General features: G+C 50.3%; 2 protein-coding genes and 1 non-coding gene across 6 annotated transcripts in view; 1 reads left to right on the forward strand and 2 right to left on the reverse strand.

Moving 5' to 3' along the window:
* The window catches only part of rab6ba (RAB6B, member RAS oncogene family a), a 31,257-nt gene extending 15,360 nt beyond the window's left edge, over positions 1–15,897 (forward strand). Inside the window, exons 2-9 of one of the 4 annotated variants that reach the window (XM_047037172.1) lie at positions 2,091–2,149; positions 5,977–6,030; positions 7,134–7,239; positions 7,926–8,037; positions 8,919–9,012; positions 11,269–11,349; positions 11,624–11,690; positions 14,980–15,897. In XM_047037172.1, coding sequence (XP_046893128.1) covers positions 2,091–2,149; positions 5,977–6,030; positions 7,134–7,239; positions 7,926–8,037; positions 8,919–9,012; positions 11,269–11,349; positions 11,624–11,690; positions 14,980–15,044 — 638 coding nt within the window. In that variant the 3' untranslated portion in view covers positions 15,045–15,897. Of the gene's footprint in view, positions 1–2,090; positions 2,150–5,976; positions 6,031–7,133; positions 7,240–7,925; positions 8,038–8,918; positions 9,013–11,268; positions 11,350–11,623; positions 13,742–14,979 lie in introns of those variants that run through there. The other 3 variants (XM_047037170.1, XM_047037173.1, XM_047037171.1) reach the window with 3 other exon arrangements.
* Positions 15,898–19,625: 3,728 nt separating this feature from the next.
* im:7152348 (uncharacterized protein LOC559250 homolog) lies at positions 19,626–22,059 on the reverse strand. Its single transcript, XM_047036916.1, has 4 exons — positions 21,862–22,059; positions 20,940–21,441; positions 20,562–20,666; positions 19,626–20,163 (listed from the first exon to the last, which is right to left on the reverse strand). Exons 2-3 carry the CDS (start codon positions 21,204–21,206, stop codon positions 20,607–20,609), a joined length of 327 nt encoding a protein of 108 aa, XP_046892872.1. The 5' UTR covers positions 21,207–21,441; positions 21,862–22,059; the 3' UTR covers positions 19,626–20,163; positions 20,562–20,606.
* Positions 22,060–22,626: 567 nt separating this feature from the next.
* Positions 22,627–22,698, reverse strand: trnap-cgg. The gene has a single exon. It is a non-coding gene; the product is annotated as a tRNA-Pro (tRNA).
* Positions 22,699–22,853: the final 155 nt, after the last annotated feature.

The raw sequence follows: 22,853 nt of genomic DNA on the forward strand, positions 1-22,853 counted from the left end.
GGCGACTGCCATCGTGCTGACTCCCGCCGTGTGAGTCACACACTGGAGTCACTACTTCCTGTTCTGATTCTTCTTACTTCCTGTTCCGTCTCTTCCCCTCTGAACGGTCCTGTGGCTCTCTCACCATCCCAGAATAAGCGGACAGCAGCTCACTGTCTGAATAACTTGGAGATAAACTGGGGCAGCTCCCAGACAGAGATATTCAAACAATTTTACATAAAACTATTTGCATAATTACTTATTCGGGCTCTGCAGACAGGAGCTTATTGAGGGCCCAAACGCGCATAATTATTGAGCTTGATAAGCGTTCTTTCCTGTAAACAACTAACTTTCCTGGTGGCCTCCTGTCTGTCTGTGGACCAGGCCTGTCTGTCTGTGGACCAGGCCTGTCTGTCTGTGGACCAGGCCTGTCTGTCTGTGGACCAGGCCTGTCTGTCTGACCAGGCCTGTCTGTCTGTGGACCAGGCCTGTCTGTCTGTGGACCAGGCCTGTCTGTCTGACCAGGCCTGTCTGTCTGACCAGGCCTGTCTGTCTGTGGACCAGGCCTGTCTGTCTGACCAGGCCTGTCTGTCTGACCAGGCCTGTCTGTCTGTGGACCAGGCCTGTCTGTCTGTGGACCAGGCCTGTCTGTCTGATCAGGTCTAGCCCTCATGACCCCCTGACCTCCCTTTCGAGGCCTGCTATAGAGGAGGTCAGTGTCCAGACTCACTTATCCCCCTCTCCCCCTCTCCCCCTCTCCCCCCTCTCCCCCTCTCCCCCCTCTCCCCCTCTCCCCCTCTCCCCCCTCTCCCCCCTCTCCCCCTCTCCCCCTCTCCCCCCTCTACCCCCTCTCCCCCTCTTCCCCCTCTCCCCCTTCCCCCCCCTCTCCCCCAGATGGGGATTCATGAGGAACGTCATGCGCCCGCCCCATAAACGATGTTTGAAATATTTAAAGGGTCTAAAATTAGCTGGTCGATGTCGAAACCATCGATCAGCGACCTGGCTCAGACTGTTCTCCTGGACAACGGCGGTATCCACGGAGACGTCTGGGAGGTTGAGAGTACTGTCATCACTGCTGCCTGACCGGGGTGCATGGTGGGATCCCAGTCCTCTCTCTCTCTCTGGCATAAGGACGAGCATTTAGCAACACTTAGCAGCACGGCTCCTAGTCATGGAGCTGACAGCTCCCAGTCAGCACCACCTGAGGGTGAGGAGAGGGGACCAGGCTAGAGAACACAACCCTCCGTTTACTAGAAAAAGCTTCACGCATGGTTTCATGAGCACCATGACTTTAAACCCCTTCTGCTGTGAAATCTGATGCTCTTGTGTCTTTGGGGAAATTAGCATTTAAATGAATTGAGGAGGAGAGCTGAAAAAAGCCCTATTTATTATTTAATAACTTACTTCTTATACTTGTTGTCTGAGTTGTGTGCCTCAAGCTCCACTGTGTAGGTGAGTGTGTGTGTGTAGGTGTGTGTGTGTGCAGTATGTGACAGATGAACATGTTCATGTACTTACAGTGAGTAAGTCACCCACTCAGGGTTTACTGTGACGTGAGCTACCGTCTGGACACCTGGGCTCTGCAGGTGTTCTGTGAGTGTGTGGTGTTTGGAAGGGCCCGGAACAGGCCCAAAGCCTGCAGCCATATCAGTGTGATGACACCTGTGTCGCTGCCGACCCCTGGGTCACCCTGGCGCCCACTAATGAGCTCCCTTGCTGGCAAGCTCTGACACCACACACACACAGACACATTCACACACACACACACACAGACACATTCACACACACACACACACAGACACATTCACACACACACACACAGACACATTCACACACACAGACACATTCACACACACACACACAAAGACACATTCACACAGACACACACAGACACATTCACACACACACGCACACATACACCCCCTCCCCCTATACCTACTGTACCTCACCCTTTGTCTCTCGATCTCTCTCAGCAGATTCACCCATCTGTCTCTCCTGCCTGTCTAACACACCTGCTCTACCCCTCTCTATATCTCTCTCTCTATATCTCTTTCTATATATCTATATGTATCTGAGTATGTAACCGGTCTGCTGTTTGTGTTCTCTTGCAGTTGGGAAGACCTCTCTGATCACACGGTTCATGTATGACAGCTTCGACAACACGTATCAGGTGGGTGGCTTTTCTGTTTGTTGACGATGTATGTTATGTGTCTGTCACACATATATCAACATCACAATAATCTAACAGCACTGCAGACTCTGACCCTCCCCCTCCCCAAAAACACACACACACACACACACACACACACAGACACACAGACACTCATACACACACAGACATACACACACTCCAGGGTGAAACAAACAGCTTGGGGTTTGTCCTTGACTCAAATGAACATGGGAGTCTCTGACACACATCTGGGTTAGGGGACAATATGAAGTCTGTATTGCAGGCTGCTTGCATAGCAGGCTGCTTTCCACTGTGTGTGTGTGTGTGTGTACACGTGTGTGTGTGTATCAGACTTCCTGAGACTTCTTAATGGCTTGTTTATACAGTTGGTTCACTGTAAGTGTTATACAGTGAATGTTGGTTCATATTTAATTACGTCAGTATAACAATACCCTGTACTACTAAATTACTTTACAGGGATTACACAAACCCCTCCACACCCACACACTCAGAGAGCTTCAGCCCAAATCATCCCTTTGCTTTAGAAATGTTAATTAATCTGAGTAAAGGAATAAGGGATTCATTCTCAGTCTAGACCTCCTCTCTGCCACGGCCAAGCCGGCCAGCCAGAACTACCTCTTCAGACCTCTCCTGACTGGAGGACGTGTTTGGAGGACGTGTTTGGAGGACGTGTTGTGAGGACGTGTTGTGAGGACGTGTTTGGAGGACGTGTTTGAAGGACGTGTTTGGAGGACGTGTTGTGAGGACGTGTTTGCAGATGTGGAACGTTTGTGTGTTTGGTCCAGGTTCTCCTGTCAGGAGAACCCCATCTTCCTGGTGACTGTCTGGAGAGAAGCAGCTGGTTCTCTTTCTTCTTCTGCTCTCCTGGAGGAAGGAGGGTCTATGTGCCGTCCCCCAGAGCCTGAAGACTGCTGCACGGTCATGAGATTTGGATGGTGTATAGTGAGAGGATTAAACGCTTTCTCGTAGCTCAGTGTCGCTGTGCTTTCACAATGAGGTGAATATCCTCTTCCCTCCCCGCGTTCAGCTGAGATGAATGAGGACGGATTCGCATCACTGTTCAACTCTGTGGTTCTCTTTTTGGTAATCCCTGCGTAGAATCTGCATTATGGTTAGGACGCTTTTAGACACACAAGCTCTCGCTCTCTTTGAAAACTGCTCACACACACAGTCACACACACTCCCCACCACCCATGAAAATCCTTCTGTACAAGTGTACAAGAGAACCTCTATATCCTGTAACTATGGGAGACAGCCCCTTCAATCCCCCTGTCCCTCTGGGCTTGACTGTAATAACTCCTGTGAGGAATGTGAGATGTGTGTTTTGTGTTTGCAACACGGCCAAGTCCCCTCCCCTCAGTCAGCCTGTGCAGGAACTTTCCTCCCAGCCGGACCACTGCTCTCAGTGATGTTGGCACTGCTGCCGTAGTCTAGGCTTTGTAGCCATGGATCAAAGACGCTCAAAGCAGCTCTGTATGTGCCTTGGTGTGTGTGTGTGTGTGTGTGCACCATCTCCGGTGGCTCGGCTGAATGTTAGGCCTCCCCTGGCTGGCTGTGTGACAGCTAGCTCAGTAACTGAAGGAGGCCTTTTCCAGAACCCCCCAGGACCTTTAAGCAGTAATTAAGGTTCTGTATCGTTTTTGCACGGCTGGTAGATTGCAGGAACCCTAATACAGCGCAGACAGGCAGACAGGCAGGCAGGCAGGCAGGCAGACAGGGTGTTGTTTCTGTCAGGCAGGGAAGCCTGGAGACTGAGGGCTCTGGAGACTGAGGGCATCCGCCACACTGAGCTGTCAGTCAGGCCTGGCCACTGAGCTGAGACGGGGAGGGGGGAGGGAGACGGGGAGGGGAGGGAGACGGGTAGGGGAGGGAGACGGGGAGGGGAGGGGAGGGAGACGGGGAGGGGAGGTGTCTGGTCTCTCAAGAAAGCATGTTACTGTCCTGTAGATGCTGACCAAAGACGTTGGTTGACATGCTGGTGAGTGGTCAGGGCCCTGCTCCCTGATTAGTCCATTGACCCTGCTCCCTGATTGGTCTATTGATTGAGACTGCAAGTGTATATCTTGACTACCAGCCTTGTTGGTGTCCGGGTGTTACGGATATAAACGATGCTCCCAGGTTCTCTTGTTTTTCACAACTTGATCCTCAAAAGATCGTTACCAAGTCAATCTGGCATTGACCAGACGTTTAACCAAACGTTCATGTATCAACATGTGGTCACATCAATCACCTGTCCTGCCGCCTCTCTCTCTCCCCCTCTCTCTCTCTCTCTCTCTCTCTCTCTCTCTCTCTCTCTCTCTCTCTCTCAAAAATATGTAAATAATATTTAGGAATCTGGGACTGTAGAAAAACATCAAAATTCTGTTCTAATGAAACTTAGCTTGTAAAACATTTCCGTAGAGGACTATGTTCAGTTCGATACTTTGTTGAACACTCTCTCCTGGAGGGAGCGTCTCTCCTCTGAGGGAGTGTCTCTCCTCTGAGGGAGCGTCTCTCCTGGAGGGAGCGTCTCTCCTCTGAGGGAGCGTCTCTCCTGGAGGGAGCGTCTCTCCTCTGAGGGAGCGTCTCTCCTGGAGGGAGCGTCTCTCCTCTGAGGGAGCGTCTCTCCTGGAGGGAGCGTCTCTCCTCTGAGTGAGCGTCTCTCCTCTGAGGGAGCGTCTCTCCTGGAGGGAGCGTCTCTCCTGGAGGGAGCGTCTCTCCTCTGAGGGAGCGTCTCTCCTGGAGGGAGCGTCTCTCCTCTGAGGGAGCGTCTCTCCTCTGAGGGAGCGTCTCTCCTGGAGGGAGCGTCTCTCCTGGAGGGAGCGTCTCTCCTGGAGGGAGCGTCTCTCCTCTGAGGGAGCGTCTCTCCTGGAGGGAGCGTCTCTCCTCTGAGGGAGCGTCTCTCCTCTGAGGGAGCGTCTCTCCTGGAGGGAGCGTCTCCTGGAGGGAGCGTCTCTCCTCTGAGGGAGCGTCTCTCCTGGAGGGAGCGTCTCTCCTCTGAGGGAGCGTCTCTCCTCTGAGGGAGCGTCTCTCCTGGAGGGAGCGTCTCTCCTGGAGGGAGCGTCTCTCCTCTGAGGGAGCGTCTCTCCTGGAGGGAGCGTCTCTCTCAGATTCTGTCACACACTCCGTAGCTTACGTCCATCGCCACGGAAACAAGAGCGTGATCAAGCTGCTGATGGCTGGCTCTTTCAGAGTGGAGCATCCTGCAGGGCCACACACACACACAGAGCACACACACATACAGCACACAGACACACACACACTGAGCCCTGTGGGAGATCAATATCACGTCTGGCACTAAATGATGGTCACTGCTAATTAGGACATGCAGTCCAGTAGTGTGGAACACTGCTTGAATCCCTACCTTAGATACATAAACAACTTTCTGATCACAGAGATTAGAAAAGACTTGCATCGCTGTAGAACCAAGCACAGACCATAATAATTGGTTCCAGTGTTTTTCCATTTTCATGAGGGGCTTGACTGAAGTACTAAAGGAGCCCTGATGTTATTGTGTGATCTCAGGTAGCACATGATGATTCTCACTGGTACCAACCTCCTCTTACCTGCTGAGGCTGGTTAAATGAAATAGACTCTGAGATCCATTAGACAGACTGATGGTGTCTATCAGAAGCTTCCTAGATCCACTCCACCCCTCCCTGCTGTGTCACAACCACACTCCCGAGGTCTGAGGTTCATAACCATGCTGATACACACCTGTCCTCCTGTAACCATGCTGATACACACCTGTCCTCCTGTAACCATGCTGATACACACCTGTCCTCCTGTAACCATGCTGATACACACCTGTCCTTCTCTCATTTCAGGCCACAATTGGAATCGACTTCCTGTCTAAAACCATGTATCTGGAAGATCGAACGGTGAGCATCTCGATCTCAAAACCAATTCATCCGTTTGTCTGTTGGTTTGTTCATAGGGTCTAGAACACGTCTGAATGAGACACCCTCCGTCATCTTGTGTGCTTCGTGTTCCTGGATGTTATTTCCTGGTCGTTTGTAGATCTCCTGGCTCAGCTGCAGTTGTGTATCTACAGGACAGTGTGACGCTTCTATGGTGTCGGAAATGTAAATGTAGAATCCCAGATGTCTGTCTGTGTAGGGACCTTGGAGCGTCCTGTTGTAACCTTGGCAGGGCCACAGCCAGTGGTTATTTCCCTCTGGGCTTGTTCATGTGTGTGTGATTACATATGCATGGGCTACATGTGAGTGAGTGTGTGTGTGAGAGTGTGTGTGTGTGTGTGTGTGAGGGAGACAGTGTGTACAGGCCCTGCTGAGGGCTGGTCACAGTGTGGCGCCCCCTGCTGAGGGCTGGTCACAGTGTGGCGCCCCCTGCTGAGGGCTGGTCACAGTGTGGCGCCCCCTGCTGAGGGCTGGTCACAGTGTGGCGCCCCCTGCTGAGGGCTGGTCACAGTGTGGCGCCCCCTGCTGAGGGCTGGTCACAGTGTGGCGCCCCCTGCTGAGGGCTGGTCACAGTGTGGCGCCCCCTGCTGAGGGCTGGTCACAGTGTGGCGCCCCCTGCTGAGGGCTGGTCACAGTGTGGCGCCCCCTGCTGAGGGCTGGTCACAGTGTGGCGCCCCCTGCTGAGGGCTGGTCACAGTGTGGCGCCCCCTGCTGAGGGCTGGTCACAGTGTGGCGCCCCCTGCTGAGGGCTGGTCACAGTGTGGCGCCCCCTGCTGAGGGCTGGTCACAGTGTGGCGCCCCCTGCTGAGGGCTGGTCACAGTGTGGCGCCCCCTGCTGAGGGCTGGTCACAGTGTGGCGCCCCCTGCTGAGGGCTGGTCACAGTGTGTACAGGCCCTGCTGAGGGCTGGTCACAGTGTGGCGCCCCCTGCTGAGGGCTGGTCACAGTGTGTACAGGCCCTGCTGAGGGCTGGTCACAGTGTGGCGCCCCCTGCTGAGGGCTGGTCACAGTGTGGCGCCCCCTGCTGAGGGCTGGTCACAGTGTGGCGCCCCCTGCTGTGTGCAGGTGCGGCTGCAGCTGTGGGACACGGCGGGCCAAGAGCGCTTCAGGAGCCTGATCCCCAGCTACATAAGAGACTCCACCGTGGCCGTGGTGGTCTACGACATTACCAGTGAGTGGGGAGCACACACACACACACACACACACACATCACCAGTGAGTGGGGAGCACACACACACACACACACACACACACACACACACACACACACACACACACATCACCAGTGAGTGGGGAGCACACACACACACACACACACACATCACCAGTGAGTGGGGAGCACACACACACTTTCCTCAAAGCTTCCTTCTCTAGATGAAAAGTGACATTTTTATTTGTCTCCAATCCCTCTGCGGCCATCAGCAGCTGGAATTTAATATGTTTGTGGGAGAAAGGAAAAAGGTCTGCTTTCAGAACCCCAGGGAGGAGAACAGTAAACCTCATTTTATAGGCAAATACCCCCCCTCCCTGGGGAGCCCCCCCCACACACACCCCCCCTCCCTGGAGACACACACACACACACACCACCACCACACCATAATCCAACTTTAAACAGAACAACAGTGATGCTCACAGGGTGTGGTGAGGTCTACGAGGTTTCATCACAAATCATTTCTTCAGACTGAAACGTCACATCTTGTCATGTTTGTCAAATCACACACAGACAACACATGCTTGAATTGCTATAAAAATATTATTCATGTTTGAATATGTAATATTTGAGCAGTTCTTCATGGTGACTGCTCTGTCACTACAGTTCTTCATGGTGACTGTAACTGCTCTGCTCTGTCATTACAGATGTCAACTCATTCCAGCAGACTTCCAAATGGATTGATGATGTCAGAACAGAGAGAGGAAGTGATGTCATCATCATGCTTGTCGGCAATAAAACAGACCTGGGAGATAAGAGGTATGTGTTGAGTTCTGGCTCACACACGGTCACATGCACACTCACACTCACACACACACACTCTCTCCTGCTGAAGGTGTGTGCTTGAAGGGGGATGAACCCATTCCTTTACAGCCGTGTTCTGTCTTGGCTGTAGGAGATGCAGTGGTCCGTGTCAGAGCTGTTTTTCTGAAGAGTGTTCAGGAGTCAGTCAGCCTGCCCCACCCGGAGGTCAAGGGTGCCGAGGTCGGGGGTGCCGGGGGTCGGGGGTGCGGAGAGAGTCAGTAGAGTCAGTAGAGTCAGTAGAGTCAGTAGAGTCAGTAGAGTCAGTAGAGTCTGTAGAGTCTGTAGAGTCTGTAGAGTCTGTAGAGTCAGTAGAGTCTGTAGAGTCCGTCTGTAACACCACACACACACACACACTCGTCTATGCATCTGTCCCTCTCAGAGCGTCCTCCTCTAAGCTGAGCTGGGCTTGGTTGCTCGATCTGTCTGTATCTTCATCTCTCTCTCCTCTTTCTCCTCTCTCTCTCTCTCTCTCTGGATCATTAGACACCTGGCACTCTCTCCTCCTCCCTCACTTCCTCCCTCTCCCAGAAACCAGAAACTTGAACTGATCCACAGGAGCATCCTACAAATGGGCAGTAATTAATGTATTGCGCCACAGCATAATGAATCAACTTCACCATTTATTAATGGGGCTGACGGGGTCTGTCCAGGACAGTCAGACAGCAGCAGTAAATGATCTGGTTGTCTTACCTGTACTGTGCTAATGCTGATGGATGATGGTGATTCTCTGTAGCGACTCTTACAGTGTAGATGAAGGGTGTGGTGCAGCAGAACCAGAGCTACCTCATGCTAGCCATCAGAAGGCTGATGGGAATCCATGATTCTTGTCTTCGCAGGCAGATCACCATCGAGGAAGGAGAGCAGAGGGCCAAGGAGCTGAGTGTCATGTTCATTGAGACCAGCGCCAAGACCGGATACAACGTCAAACAGGTGAGGTGGTCCTCAAGACCGGATACAATGTCAAACAGCTGAGGTGGTCCTCAAGACCGGATACAATGTCAAACAGGTGAGGTGGTCCTCAAGACCGAATACAACGTCAAACAGGTGAGGTGGTCCTCAAGACCGGATACAATGTCAAACAGGTGAGGTGGTCCTCGTTCACGACAGTAATGAGTCAGGTTAGCAGACACCTTTACCCAAAGCTGTTCCTCTGCTGTCAGATGCTCTACCACTGAGATATACCTAGTGACCACTTTTGGAGAGCGTTGTTTGGTGTGTGTGTGCTGCCTGTGCATGCCTGTGTGTGTGTGTGTGTGTGTGTGTGTGTGTGTGTGTGTGTGTGTGTGTGTGTGTGTGTGTGTGTGTGTGTAAGAGAGATAGAGAGCAAAGCAAAGTCTCTGCTGTCTAGTCTCTGCTGGTCTCTCTCTCTCTCCCTCTGTCTCTCTCTCTCTCCCTCTCTCTCTCCCTCTCTCTCTCCCTCTCCGTCTCTCTCGCCCTTTCTTCCTCTCCCTCTCTCCCTCCTCCGCTCTCTCTCTCCTTCCCCTCCTAAACAACAGTAGTCTGTAGTGTCAGCTACAGAAGCAGGGCAGGCCCAGTGTATATCGTGTCTGTGTTGATGAAGAGAGCTGTTGGCAGACACAGACTCTTAACTAGCGCTGATGCTAACAGCAGCTGCATTCTCAACTAGCACTGATGCTAACAGCAGCTGCATTCTCAACTAGTGCTGATGCTAACAGCAGCTGCATTCTCAACTAGCGCTGATGCTAACAGCAGCTGCATTCTCAACTAGCGCTGATGCTAACAGCAGCTGCATTCTCAACTAGCGCTGATGCTAACAGCAGGCTCATTATTCTTCTGTTTCAAGACTCTGTGGAGACAAACGGGGCAGAACAGGCAGAGGAACCGACCGACACGATCACACTAACGACCAGCCTGCGGTCCTTCCTCTAGAGCCCAATGCCGGCTCTGCCTGGCTCAGCCTGCTCTGCCTGCTCTGCCTGGCTCAGCCTGCTCTGCCTGCTCTGCCTGCTCAGCCTGGCTCAGCCTGCTCTGCCTGTTCTGCCTGGCTCTGCCTGGCTCAGCCTGGCTCAGCCTGCTCTGCCTGGCTCAGCCTGCTCTGCCTGCTCTGCCTGCTCTGCCTGGCTCTGCCTGGCTCAGCCTGCTCTGCCTGGCTCTGCCTGGCTCAGCCTGCTCTGCCTGGCTCAGCCGACCTCGAGGAGCATCCTCGTGCAGTTCACACCAGGCCAGCCACTTGGCATTCAGCTGTCAACCCTCAGATTCAGGGAGAAGTTAGACAGATTATCCTGCATTTCCAGACCCGCATGTCGTGTGGCTTGATTACTACCTCCGAGCAGAGACCAGGCTGTTTGACAGTCCTGAGGTGTGTCCCCCCACCCCCCCCCCCCCCCCCCCCCCCCCCCCCACCCCCCACACCACTGGGCATCTTTAAGCAGGCTTTATGGACCTTTTTGTCTTCACCTGTCAAGAACAACAACCGTGAGGCATTTAACAAAATTGTCCGATTTTCTTCTACTCTGCTCTGCTGGCTGTGTTCCATGTATTCATAACCTGCTGCTGTGGTTTATAGACCAGACACAGAGGAGAGGGGGGGGGTCAGGTCTATAGGGACAGGTCTATAGGGACAGGTCTATAGGGACAGGTCTATAGGGACAGGTCTATAGGGGCAGGTCTATAGGGGCAGGTCTATAGGGACAGGTCTATAGGGATAGGTCTATAGGGAAGGTCTATAGGGAAGGTCTAGGCTGTAAGACATCATTAAGAGATCCATGGAGTGGTGATGAGAGCAGGGCCGGCGCGAGTACCTTCGCCGCCCTAGGCAAAATGTTTCAACAGCAGATAATGCTGCTACATTATCTAATTCCACAGATAATGTTCACCCACAACATGAAACCACCCTGGTGACATCTGTTCTGGTGCCCGATCTGAGTTGTAACCTTTCCCATCTGTCACACTCCACACATGGATTGTGTATGCATGGTGTGTGTGTGTGAGTGAGTGAGTGAGTGAGTGAGTGAGTGAGTGAGTGAAGAGAGAAGGGATGATGCGTCTTTAAGTAACAAGCGTGTGTGTACGACCCAGAGGGAGGGGGAGCTGGGGGGTTAATAAGGGCCATCCATCTGTTGGTGTCACCCTGGAGACGTGCTGTAATTGACCTGTGTGTTATGGGATGGCAGTAAAGCAGGACGTCAGGGCTAAGAGGTGTGACTGAAGGGCTGTCTCAAGCAGGCTGACAGCCAACCCATCCATGGTGACCACGCCGGTCCAGAAGAGCTGCCCGATGCATGCTGGGAACTGTCTGTGCAGGGGGTGAGCTGATTGGACAGACAAGATGGATGGAAGGAGAGAGGGAGATGGAGGAACGTACTCAAAATGTTATCTGAGGCTCTCCCTGGTGACTGTGTTTTCTCTCTCTCTCTCTCTTTCTCTCTCTCTCTCTCTCCAGCTGACTGATGTCTCTCTCTCTCTCTCTCTCTCCAGCTGACTGATGTCTCTCTCTCTCTCTCTCTCTCTCCAGCTGACTGATGTCTCTCTCTCTCTCTCTCTCTCCAGCTGACTGATGTCTCTCTCTCTCTCTCTCCAGCTGTTTCGTCGCGTGGCTGCTGCTCTGCCAGGAATGGAGAGCATGCAGGAGACGAGCAAAGAGGGAAGTATCCTTTCATACCTCTATACCTCTACTCCTCCTCTCCCCCCTCCCCTCCAATTATCCTCTTCCTCCACCTATCCTCCCCCGTCCTCCCAGTCATCACTCAAGCGGCGTCAGCGAGTCGCTCTCGTCCTCCGGAGGGGCAGGCGTCACGAGCTCTGATGCTGTACAGAAGCTGGGCTAGGGGTGGCTGGGTGTCTCTCCATCTCTTTCTCTCCCTCCCTCCCTCCCTCCCTTCTCTCTCTCACTCTGATCCTCCCTGAGTCTGAGTAGAGTAGTCGACTAGTCTGTCACAGTCTAGATGAGGCAGAAACCCAACAGAGGATGATAAACAGCATCTCGACGCCGCAAACATCCACGCTCTTTAGAACTCCTTTATTAAAAATTCCTTTATTAAAAACTCCTTAGGAACTAATTCACTCCATTTCAGCATATTCAGTATCATTCTGGATTCTACTGTGAGGATTTAGCTCCTTTTAAGGCCCATAAAGGGCTGCTGCTAAACAGGTCAAATAAAAACTGAGAAGCAGGTCTTTACACAAGCTAGACTAGCAAAACAAATAGTCACATTGTGTGAACGCCAGTGTTGAACATACTCTTCCCCAGATGAGGTTACTTGCACGTTCACTGTTTCACTGTGGAACCACAGGGCCTGTTGAGCTCTTATACTCAGGATGGGAGAAATCATTCCCTCACACAAGCAGGCAGGATGAACATAGCGCACGGTCATTTAGTGTAAATCTATACATACTCTTTGGAAACTGTGTTCTGGTGACGGCCATCTTGGCTCCAGGGCCATGTTAAACACTAGCTGTGTTCTGGTGACGGCCATCTTGGCTCCAGGGCCGTGTTAAACACTAGCTGTGTTCTGGTGACGGCCATCTTGGCTCCAGGGCCGTGTTAAACACTAGCTGTGTTCTGGTGACGGCCATCTTGGCTCCAGGGCCATGTTAAACACTAGCTGTGTTCTGGTGACGGCCATCTTGGCTTCAGGGCCGTGTTAAACACTAGCTGTGTTCTGGTGACGGCCATCTTGGCTTCAGGGCCGTGTTAAACACTAGCTGTGTTCTGGTGACGGCCATCTTGGCTTCAGGGCCGTGTTAAACACTAGCTGTGTTCTGGTGACGGCCATCTTGACTCCAGGGCCATGTTAAACACTAGCTGTGTTCTGGTGACGGCCATCTTGGCTCCAGGGCCATGTTAAACACTAGCTGTGTTCTGGTGACGACCATCTTGGCTCCAGGGCCGTGTTAAACAGCCCTGATCAGCGGTGCCAGAGGCCTGAAGAGCCCTAGTGGCTGCAGGGTTAGCTAGCTGCTCCTCACACACACTCTGAAGAGGACAGTCTTAGCGTCATCACGTCAGTCACACACACACACACTCTCTCACTCACATGCTCACACACACAAGCATACTCAGTCACACACACAGGCTAACCACACACACACACACGCCGTCCGTAAGGCTTCGTCTGACCTGATGTTAGTGTAGTAGCTGGTTTCCCACGGCGACAGCTGCAGACTCTCATCTCCTCCTCAGCCCCCAGAAGGCGAGTTGCCATCGCTATGGTAACAGTGGATGATTTATGAAAATGTCTTTTCATTTTAATGTACGGGTTAAAAGCTCTCTCTCGTTTATTTTTCCCTGTGAAGCGACTTTTACGAGGTGGGTTTAGCGATGCTCAGAGCATCGAGATGCAGAGAGCTGTCTGGGTCTTCTGGAAGAGGTTCACCTCTGAACGGAGGATGACCTGATATGATGTTCTAGGTGGAGTGGATGCAGAGATGGGGGAGGGCGAGGAGGGTGAGGCTGATTTAGTAGAAGGTGTCAAGGTCTGAAGCAGAGATCCTCCTGCTCCTCAGTCCTCCTCTGCAGAGCTACAGAGAGACCAGCTGCAGGAGGGGGAGAGGGGCGAAGGGGTGAGGAGGAGGAAGAGGAGAGTGGGAGGTCTGGTAGATTGGGTGCCTTCAGGAGAGAGGTGAGCTGCCTGTAAGAGAGGTGAGCTGCCTGTAGGAGAGAGGTGAGCTGCCTGTAGGAGAGAGGTGAGCTGTCTGTAGGAGAGAGGTGAGCTGTCTGTAGGAGAGAGGTGAGCTGTCTGTAGGAGAGAGGTGAGCTGTCTGTAGAAGAGAGGTGAGCTGTCTGTAGGAGAGAGGTGAGCTGTCTGTAGGAGAGAGGTGAGCTGTCTGTAGGAGAGAGGTGAGCTGTCTGTAGGTGAGAGGTGAGCTGTCTGTAGGAGAGAGGTGAGCTGTCTGTAAGAGAGAGGTGAGCTGTCTGTAGGAGAGAGGTGAGCTGTCTGTAGGAGAGAGGTGAGCTGTCTGTAGGAGAGAGGTGAGCTGTCTGTAGGTGAGAGGTGAGCTGTCTGTAGGAGAGAGGTGAGCTGTCTGTAGGTGAGAGGTGAGCTGTCTGTAGGAGAGAGGTGAGCTGTCTGTAGGTGAGAGGTGAGCTGTCTGTAAGAGAGAGGTCTGTAGGAGAGAGGTGAGCTGTCTGTAGGAGAGAGGTGAGCTGTCTGTAGGTGAGAGGTGAGCTGTCTGTAGGAGAGAGGTGAGCTGTCTGTAGGTGAGAGGTGAGCTGTCTGTAAGAGAGAGGTCTGTAGGAGAGAGGTGAGCTGTCTGTAGGAGAGAGGTGAGCTGTCTGTAGGAGAGAGGTGAGCTGTCTGTAGGAGAGAGGTCTGTAGGAGAGAGGTGAGCTGTCTGTAGGAGAGAGGGAGGGAGGGGGGGGGGGGGGGGCGGGAGGGGGTAAAGGACTCTTTGTGTGTCGGCTGGGTGACATCACCGTGGGGATGTCTAGGTCTGGGGATGTCTAGGTCTTCTAGGGAATACTAGAAGGAAAACATCCAGACACTTCCTGCCTGTCCCAGAATTTCCCGGTAAACTTTTGTTGAATGTCCCCCCTTTTTGTAGTCGATGTGTCTCTTGTCTACTTCCTGGTTCATGTGAGCTCATATTAGACTTGTGGATAAAACACTGTGTTGACGCCCTTCTTCATTGTCTTCAGAGGAGCTCAGCAGTGAAACTGTGAACAAGAGTGCCATCTTGTGGCGGTAGTGAACCAGTAACACATGCAGATAACGATGGCCCTCAGAAAATCTCTCATCTCCCTCCTCCATGAATGGGATGTGAACACATGTTTCCACAGTTGTTTTTCACTTATCCAGCTTTCTTGACCAGTGATAAGAACATTTTTACAGATCATAATATGTGTAATTGTCCTTTTTTTAAGTGTCTTAGAATATATCTCTGTTACAGAAATGTGTTTATAAATGTAGAGCTTTTTTCCATAACCGTTGTCTCCAGTGATTGACATCAAGCTGGACAAACCACAGGAGCCGCAGACGACCGAGGGCGGGTGTTCTTGTTAATACTCAGCACCTGATTGGGCACCGTCTTCACCACATGCTTCTTGTTTTGCTTCCTATTGGTTAGCCAGTTGAATTCCCAGATTTGAATCTGACCTCTTCACCTGAACATTGGTCATTACTTGAAGCCACAGTCTACATACGTTAGTAAAATAGTGTGCTTTGTTAACAAAATTGCCACCAAAAAGTCTAAAAAATGGGAAAAGCATACAAAACAAACAGAGAATGTGCCCAAAAAATCCCAAAATGTGTTTATACTTTTTTGAGGGGTAAAAAGTTTGAATGTTAGGTTAACATTTTTCTTTTGTAATTTTGTACATCGAAAGAAACGCTCTGAAGTGACACAGACAACACACAAGTTTACAACTTGTGCTTGAAGTTGCTGTGGAAAGCGACGCAAATCCAGCAGTAACTGCTGAGTATGTAATGCATGAACATGGTGTCTGTTGAGCTGTCGTCCCGGTCTGTCTAATGTACACAAGCTTGACCATGTAAATGTTTACCTTACCTGTGACTTACTGCACTTACGGAGAAAATGTCTTGTCATACGTTCTGTTTTGCTTCGACAGTCTTGTGACACTGGACTTGTACTCTTTGAGTTGACCTTCCTCTGTCGAGTGTGTGTGTGTAAATGTAAGCTTTCTATAGGCAGCTTGAGAATGGAGCTACACTGGGTCAAGATGGTTCGTTCTGGACTCCCAGGCTGTAGCCCACATCACTAACAGATCTGATTGAGTTCTTGGTTTAGCCTTGTGTGAGAGGTGTTCCACAGACCCACACCCTCCTGAGGCTGTGTTGGGTACTAACTGGCTGTGTAGTTATACATAGGTTGACCCACCTCTCCACCACACACACACACACACACAACACACACACACACACACAACACACACACACACACACAACACACACACACACACAACACACACACACACACAACACACACGTCACCCAAGCACTGGTCCTTACTCATTTTCAGTCTATGGATCTGACGATCGTTTCTTAGAGGAGTTCGAAGAACCGAGAATCCGTCATCCTCGGGGTTGATGAGCAGTGAACATTTACACTCTTTACATGGAAACACTCTCTTTACATGAAAACACTCTCTTTACATGAAAACACTCATTTGCACATGTAGACCTTTCAGGTTAGCTAAGTAGTTAAGCGCTTCACCTGTAAATATTCTGCCGTGTAATCCCAGATGGACTGTCCACACAGTGCTGCTCTTTTACTTTGCAGTTCCAGTTAGCACTACTGATGTTAGCGTTATGCAATGCTACGTTGCCATTCTATAGCCAGGTTAAAATGCTGGTCACTCTGATCCTGTTTTTAGAGTCAGGGTAGACTCCAGCTGGTCGGCATTGTGGTCGACCCGTGATCAAAACACGACTTTGAGTTTTAAATGTCTTTGAAGTCAGGCGTTAATGCACTTTTTAAGAACGTCTTCTAGACTTAGTGGAAATGTAGTCCTGCGGTCGTACAGACGCTGTAAAAACAGTTGGTTATCTCTATAACATTTGGGGTGCCTCGTGGTGAATGTCAGTAGAGCTCAGCTGGTAGAGGGGCATCTGGTCTGGTCTGAGCGGGGGGGCATCTGGTCTGGGCGGGGGGGCATCTTGTCTGGTCTAGGCGGGGGGTTTGACCCATGCGTGGGTCTGTAAAGGATGGTCACATAGCGGTACAGTAAAGAGGGGATCCATGATGTAGCTGAGATCTGTAGGAGAGAGACTGGGAGCGTTGTTTTGCTGTCCAGTCTTTACATGTCTGACTCTAGTTACTCTCTGAATAGAGATGACCAAGGTCGATGTTCGACTCACATTGACGCTTACAGCCGTAGCTGCCCTATATAAGAATCTTATTTTACATTAGGTGAATTCATTCAAGACAAAAAAATGAAGGTTATCTGGAGTACACCTGATGTCTAAGAATGTGTTTTTCCTCCAGCTCAGAAACTCTTCAATACATTTTTAAGGGGGGGCGGTTGGGTGGGGGGTATTTAATGAGGATGTTAAGGGGTATTTAATGAGGATGTTAGGGGGTATTTAATGGGGATGTTAGGGGTATTTAATGAGGATGTTAGGGGGTATTTAATGGGTCAGAATGTGATGATAGAGGATGTGGTGATAGAGAATTTGCCATAGAGGCCTCCTGCCCTTCACTTTCCTGTTACCCCCCCCCCCCCCCACACACACACCTCCATCAGAGTACAGCAGAGAACACTCCCCTGTCGAGATCATTCTGTAGAAGAACATTCCTGAAACCCTCAAACAGAAGGATGTTTGAGTGACGCAACCACAGCAAGGCCAAGAGGAGCGAGCGGCGCTGAGGGCCCTAGGTGGCCGCAGTGTCCCCGGTGTGTGTGTCCCAGGTGTGTGTGTGTCCCAGGTGTGTGTGTCCCGTGTGTGTGTGTCCCGTGTGTGTGTGTCCCAGGTGTGTGTGTGTCCCAGGTGTGTGTGTGTCCCAGGTGTGTGTGTGTCCCAGGTGTGTGTGTCCCAGGTGTGTGTGTGTCCCAGGTGTGTGTGTCCCGTGTGTGTGTGTCCCAGGTGTGTGTGTCCCGTGTGTGTGTGTCCCAGGTGTGTGTGTGTCCCAGGTGTGTGTGTGTCCCAGGTGTGTGTGTGTGTCCCAGGTGTGTGTGTGTCCTGTCAGCGCTCAGACGAGCAGGCCAGGGTCTCTCAGCGATGGCTCTTCCTTCACACAGCGTAGAGATCGAGCATGTCTGTCCAAATGATCAATAAAGATGTCTTATTACCAAAACAACATGTGACTATTGTTTTGACCTTTGTATTCGGGTACATTGAGTTCAATGTGTAACAGTGTTTATGTACAAAATACTTGTCTATTTGTAAATATGTTTTCCTAGATCACTGCTAATGTAAATCCCCATCATGTAGCTGCAAGGGTCTGGTGATACGTGTTGCAACACGCCCTGACAATAAGAATAAGTTAACAAGTTTCTGGGTCAATAAAGGAACAGTAACAGCTAAACTGGAGTTTCCATTTTGCTTGCCAAGCGAACACACAGCCCTGGAGATGTGAACCAGGTTGTATGAGAACATCCTCCTGAACAGCTCTGTCATACAAGGCTCGGAGTTTGAACATTGTTTTGGAGGGAATTCTACCAACTGTATATTCAACAGTTTTTAATATTGCCCCATGGTGCTCATTTGCATAGATGCTGGACCCCCCTCTGGCTGATTACAGATCAGCTGGTGGCAGGACAATGAGCACACACACACACGTACACATACACTCCACCATGGCTTGAGATGGCGAATCAGATCGCTCAGGTCAGACACCACACATCGCACGTAGCAGCGCTTGAAGACCTCGACCAAACAAAGACATGCATACAAAGATGTTGTCGATTTTTATGTTTAAACTGATTAATCGACCAAACACTATGGCCCAGTTTCCCAGACATGGATTAAGCTTAGTCCTAAACTAAAACATTTTCAATGGAGATCTACATTGAATTCTTCTCTTACTTTAGGACTAAGCTTAATCCATGTCTGGGAAACTGGGCCAAAGACAGTGTTTTGATGCCAACCTGCCTAACACCGTGGCAGTTAGTGCTAGTAGTTGTACACACCTGTCTACATAATGCCTGTTGTTTTTCACACCCACGCAGGTAATACTTTGCCTGCCCCGGCCTGCACACCATCCAAACCAGCCTCAAACCTGCCTGGTCACAAACGATCCTCTGACACAGCGGCCTTGGCCCTGCTAACGCATTGTATAGCTAGCTCTGTTATTAGCGCATCCGGCATCGTTGGTGGTTTTATTTCATTTTGCTCCATTAGGTTTAATGGCTCTAAATTTACTTGGTAACTTTTTAGTAAATGTAGGGCACTGGCACTGACACTGACACAATATTTATATTTATTTGGTTGTCGTTTTTCGCACATCAACGTAAGTAATCAAACCTCTTTGCCCTGTCCTGACCAGCGCTAGTCCTGGGGGTGTGTTTGTTTACATGTAGGCCTAGACGTCATGAACACAATAGGAGCGATGCCATTTGCATGGACGGATGATCCTGCTCACTAGTCTAAAATCTCCAAACGTGTAGCACTGGACAGATGCTCAGTGAAAAGAGCTCATAATCCACTTAACATGGGTGAACGAGTCCTTTGTGGTTGGTTATTGTTCTGATTCAAACCCATCTAAGTCATCTTGACCGTGTTACAGCGTTGAGAAATCCCCCACTTGTCTCACTTGTATTTTCTCTGCCGCTTTAATGTGAAATGTGTCGTGAGGGATTTGGAAACGACGCCTGGCCGGTGAGGCAAGAAGTCGATTAAGTTTTTGGTTCGCTGCGTCTGAAAACACACATTAAAATATGCCCGGCTCTTTCCTCACATGTGACACAATTAGCAACGCATTTGAAGAGATAAATGAATGTCATTGTTTTGTGTGTGTGTTCCTTGTTTTAGGTTATTATAACTTAAAAAACAGGCTTTAACTTCCGATGCCAGATGGATGTCGATTTTAATGGTTTCGTTAAGGGGCTGGTGAACTCTGCAGTGCGTGATGAAGTCACAGTCAAACACGTTGACTGAGGAGGGTTAACGACAACACAAAGAGAAGTTGAATTCTTTCAATAAATGTTTTAATCAATAATAAACGTGGGCTCAAATACAGTGGGCATAAATACAAAGTTGTCAATAAATTAAATAGCCGTTTTTCAAATGCTTGAGGTTGTGGGGAGGGATGGAGGATGGGGATGGAGGGAGACATCCTTAGAAGACCATCTGTTTGGTGGGAGGGCCCAGTCTTCTGTGGCACTGCTCTATTGGGACAGCTGAACCAAATCCCAGAGTACCAGCTGCAAGGAATTAAGGTTGAAATATCTTCTGGAGAACCAGGGTGACTGGGCTGGTTTCACTGCCTGCTGACAATGCTGCCGCTGGCCCAGACTCCCAAAGAGGGCTGCCCTGTCCTCCTGGTTCTCAGAGCTGTCCAGGGTCATGGCTGACTGAGTTTCACCAGGAAGACAACACCAGAAAAGGGCTCTCCTCCGGAAGGGCGTGTGCGGGGGTGTAAGCATAACGATGAACTCCGCTGCTGTCGGTTTCCTTTCTAGAAAGTGTCTTCCGTTGAAAGCCTCCTCCAAGATTTCATCTCCCTGTAAAACCAAGCAAACACAATGTTATTGTACCAAACTCGGCAACTGGTAAGTGACTACCCAGTTCAATGCAGTACATTTATCAATAAATGAAGGTAAACTAAATGGGAATGTCTTGGAACTAACTGTTGTACAGTGATGATGAAGGTGAGGTGGTAAACACCAGATGATAAACAGGAGGTGAGTGAAGAAACAAAGAGAGATTGCAGCTAAACTCCTTCTTAGTCACTTGTGTGATTTCTCAAGGTGTTTTTAATGTCACTGAGCAGATACAGTATAGTTTACATCCTCATGATGAAACATCTCTCTCGGTTTCGCAACATATTCAGCTGCAGCCTGGCATAGCGGGCTGTACAGTGTGATAGAGACAGAGGAAGATGTGAGTGATCGGCACGTACACGTTGCTCCCGGGCACAATCCTCTCCTGAGGCTGCCTGCTCAGACTAAACGTCCTCAGGAAGCCTGGGAACTTGAGCTTGGTCCTGGAGTGCTTTGAGGAAGGGCTGTGAAAGGAGGGAAAGAGATGTGTTAATGTGTTATGATGTGCTACGGTGTCATGTGATGTCCACACAGTGCACACACGCTGAATAGAGGCTGGACTGTCTGAAGTTTTACAATGAAAACAGCTCTGCATGCACACAACAACAAAACAGCACCTACCATTCTGCCTGTGATGAGCGCTGCGTCTCTCCACTGGCCTCCACCTTCTCCCCCTCTTCTCTCCCCCCAGCCCCCTCCACCTTCTCCCCCTCTTCTCTCCCCCCCACCCCTCCTACCTCCTCTTCCTCTGGCTTCTCTGGTATCTGCTCCCACAGTCTGCTGTCGACCCAGAGGGCCTCGCTAAGGGTGCGTCCTCGGCCCACGCAGGTCATCTGTCGGCACAGAGGGCAGACCACCGTCACCATGCCGCTCTTGGCCTGAGACAGGGTCTCCAGGCATGCTGCGCAGAACGTGTGTCTGCAGTGGAGCACCCTGGGAATGCGCTCCTGACGGGAGAAACGCTCCAGGCACACGCCGCAATCCCCGTCCTCGCACAGAACCATGGCTGGGGAGAGCTGGGGGGAACCTGGATAACCCTGCAGGGAACGTTGAAGTGGAGAATCCTGGGGGGAAAACCTGGGCTGCAGCGCTGGACCCCTGGCTATGATTTCTGGAGTTGGGAGGACGAAGACGACTTGGCAGAACGGAGACTCTTCCTGTCAGCTGACCTGGAAGGGGATCGTGTGATTGGGTCTTTAAACAGGAACCAGGCGGTTGACAGGTTGGAAGGTAACTTCTCTATAGAGACAATCAGAACAAAAGACATCACACCGTGAGAATCAGCGTTTGAGAACAAAGACAATAATGCATAGTAAAAAAGAGAAGCATCATATTATGAAAAGAGAAGTGACTGAAGTCCAGTCAACTCTATAAATAATCTTTAATGAATGTACTTAAATAAATCTTAGATGCCTTCTATGGCTATATGTGATGTGAGTCTGAAGTTCAAGCTATTTTTAAAGCTTAAGTTTAAAATGTATTTAAGTCAATACTATGTAGGATTACAGTGTTTGAAAATCAATTATTTGAGAACTAGCACTTGACTTTCAGTAGAATACAATCACTTTTATCATTTAAATCTCAATTACAGTCTAACAAAATTAATAGTCTAACAGAAATAAAACTGATAATCAAACAAAGGTGATATCCAGTACTTACAATAAAAAGCGATTCCTGGGCTAAGGTTGTTGCCAGTGCAGATCTACTCCAAAGACGCGAGTTATCAGCCGGTTTACACACAGGGAACACAGACGCAGGGAAGTGGCCCGCTGTTCTGCCTCCCTCCTGTTTAAAGCGTCTGTGTTGTGGGGGCGGGACAGCGCATTCGCTCCGCACCTCTCCTCCCAGGGCGAGCCCAACCGGCACAACAGCTGTGCCGTCGCAGGAGACGGCCAGAGACAGTCCTCTGACCCCCTCAGGCACAGAGGGGGGTGGGTTGAGGGCTCGGCTTCGCTAGTTCACTGGCTGGTAGCTAAGGGCTTTTGTTTGTTTGACAGGGGACAGGTGGAGAAAGGGGAAAGGAAGGTGCGATGGAGAGTGGGCACTGATGTGTGTGCAAAATAAACAGAAGCGACAACAATTAGAGATAGCATTTTGGCTATTTAGCTCACGTCTGATAATGTTTTGTGCCTTTTGTTCCAGTCCTTCTGAATAAACTTGTAATGTAGTGATAAACGCTTTGTGTGTATTTCATATCAACCGCACAGCTAACTAAGTCAACTTGATAAGTCAATATAAACGACCAACCTTTTGGTAGCTTACATACTGCCTTCCTCAGGAAACCCAAATGACTACAGGCAAACACGAGGCGCAGCCATATCAAATCCACATCACGTTGTGCCACAAATATTGTTTGTTTTTTTGTCGGCTAATAATACGTCTTGTCCTCCATCACCGTTTAAGATAGTTCAAAATGAAAATTATGGGCTCGTCCGGGATTTGAACCCGGGACCTCTCGCACCCGAAGCGAGAATCATACCCCTAGACCAACGAGCCACGTGCACATAGTGATATTTTACGGGTTTATAAATGTTTAAAAAGAAACGTTATCTGATTATTAAAGATTTACTCCACTAATAACACACACTAACAGTAATTGTAATGTAACATCCATAATGAGGTAGATATTTAATCAGTTATCTCTACACTGT

Source organism: Hypomesus transpacificus, chromosome 16, assembly GCF_021917145.1.
Source record: "Hypomesus transpacificus isolate Combined female chromosome 16, fHypTra1, whole genome shotgun sequence".
NCBI lineage: Eukaryota > Metazoa > Chordata > Actinopteri > Osmeriformes > Osmeridae > Hypomesus > Hypomesus transpacificus.

Excerpts from the sequence above, each read along its gene's own strand:
- im:7152348 (XM_047036916.1), bottom strand. The coding sequence starts at position 21,206 with ATGGTTCTGTGCGAGGACGGGGATTGCGGCGTGTGCCTGGAGCGTTTC. Across the intron at positions 20,667-20,939 it reads AGAAGCCAGAGGAAGAGGAG|CCCTTCCTCAAAGCACTCCA; the intron begins GTAGGAGGGGTG and ends CTCCTTTCACAG.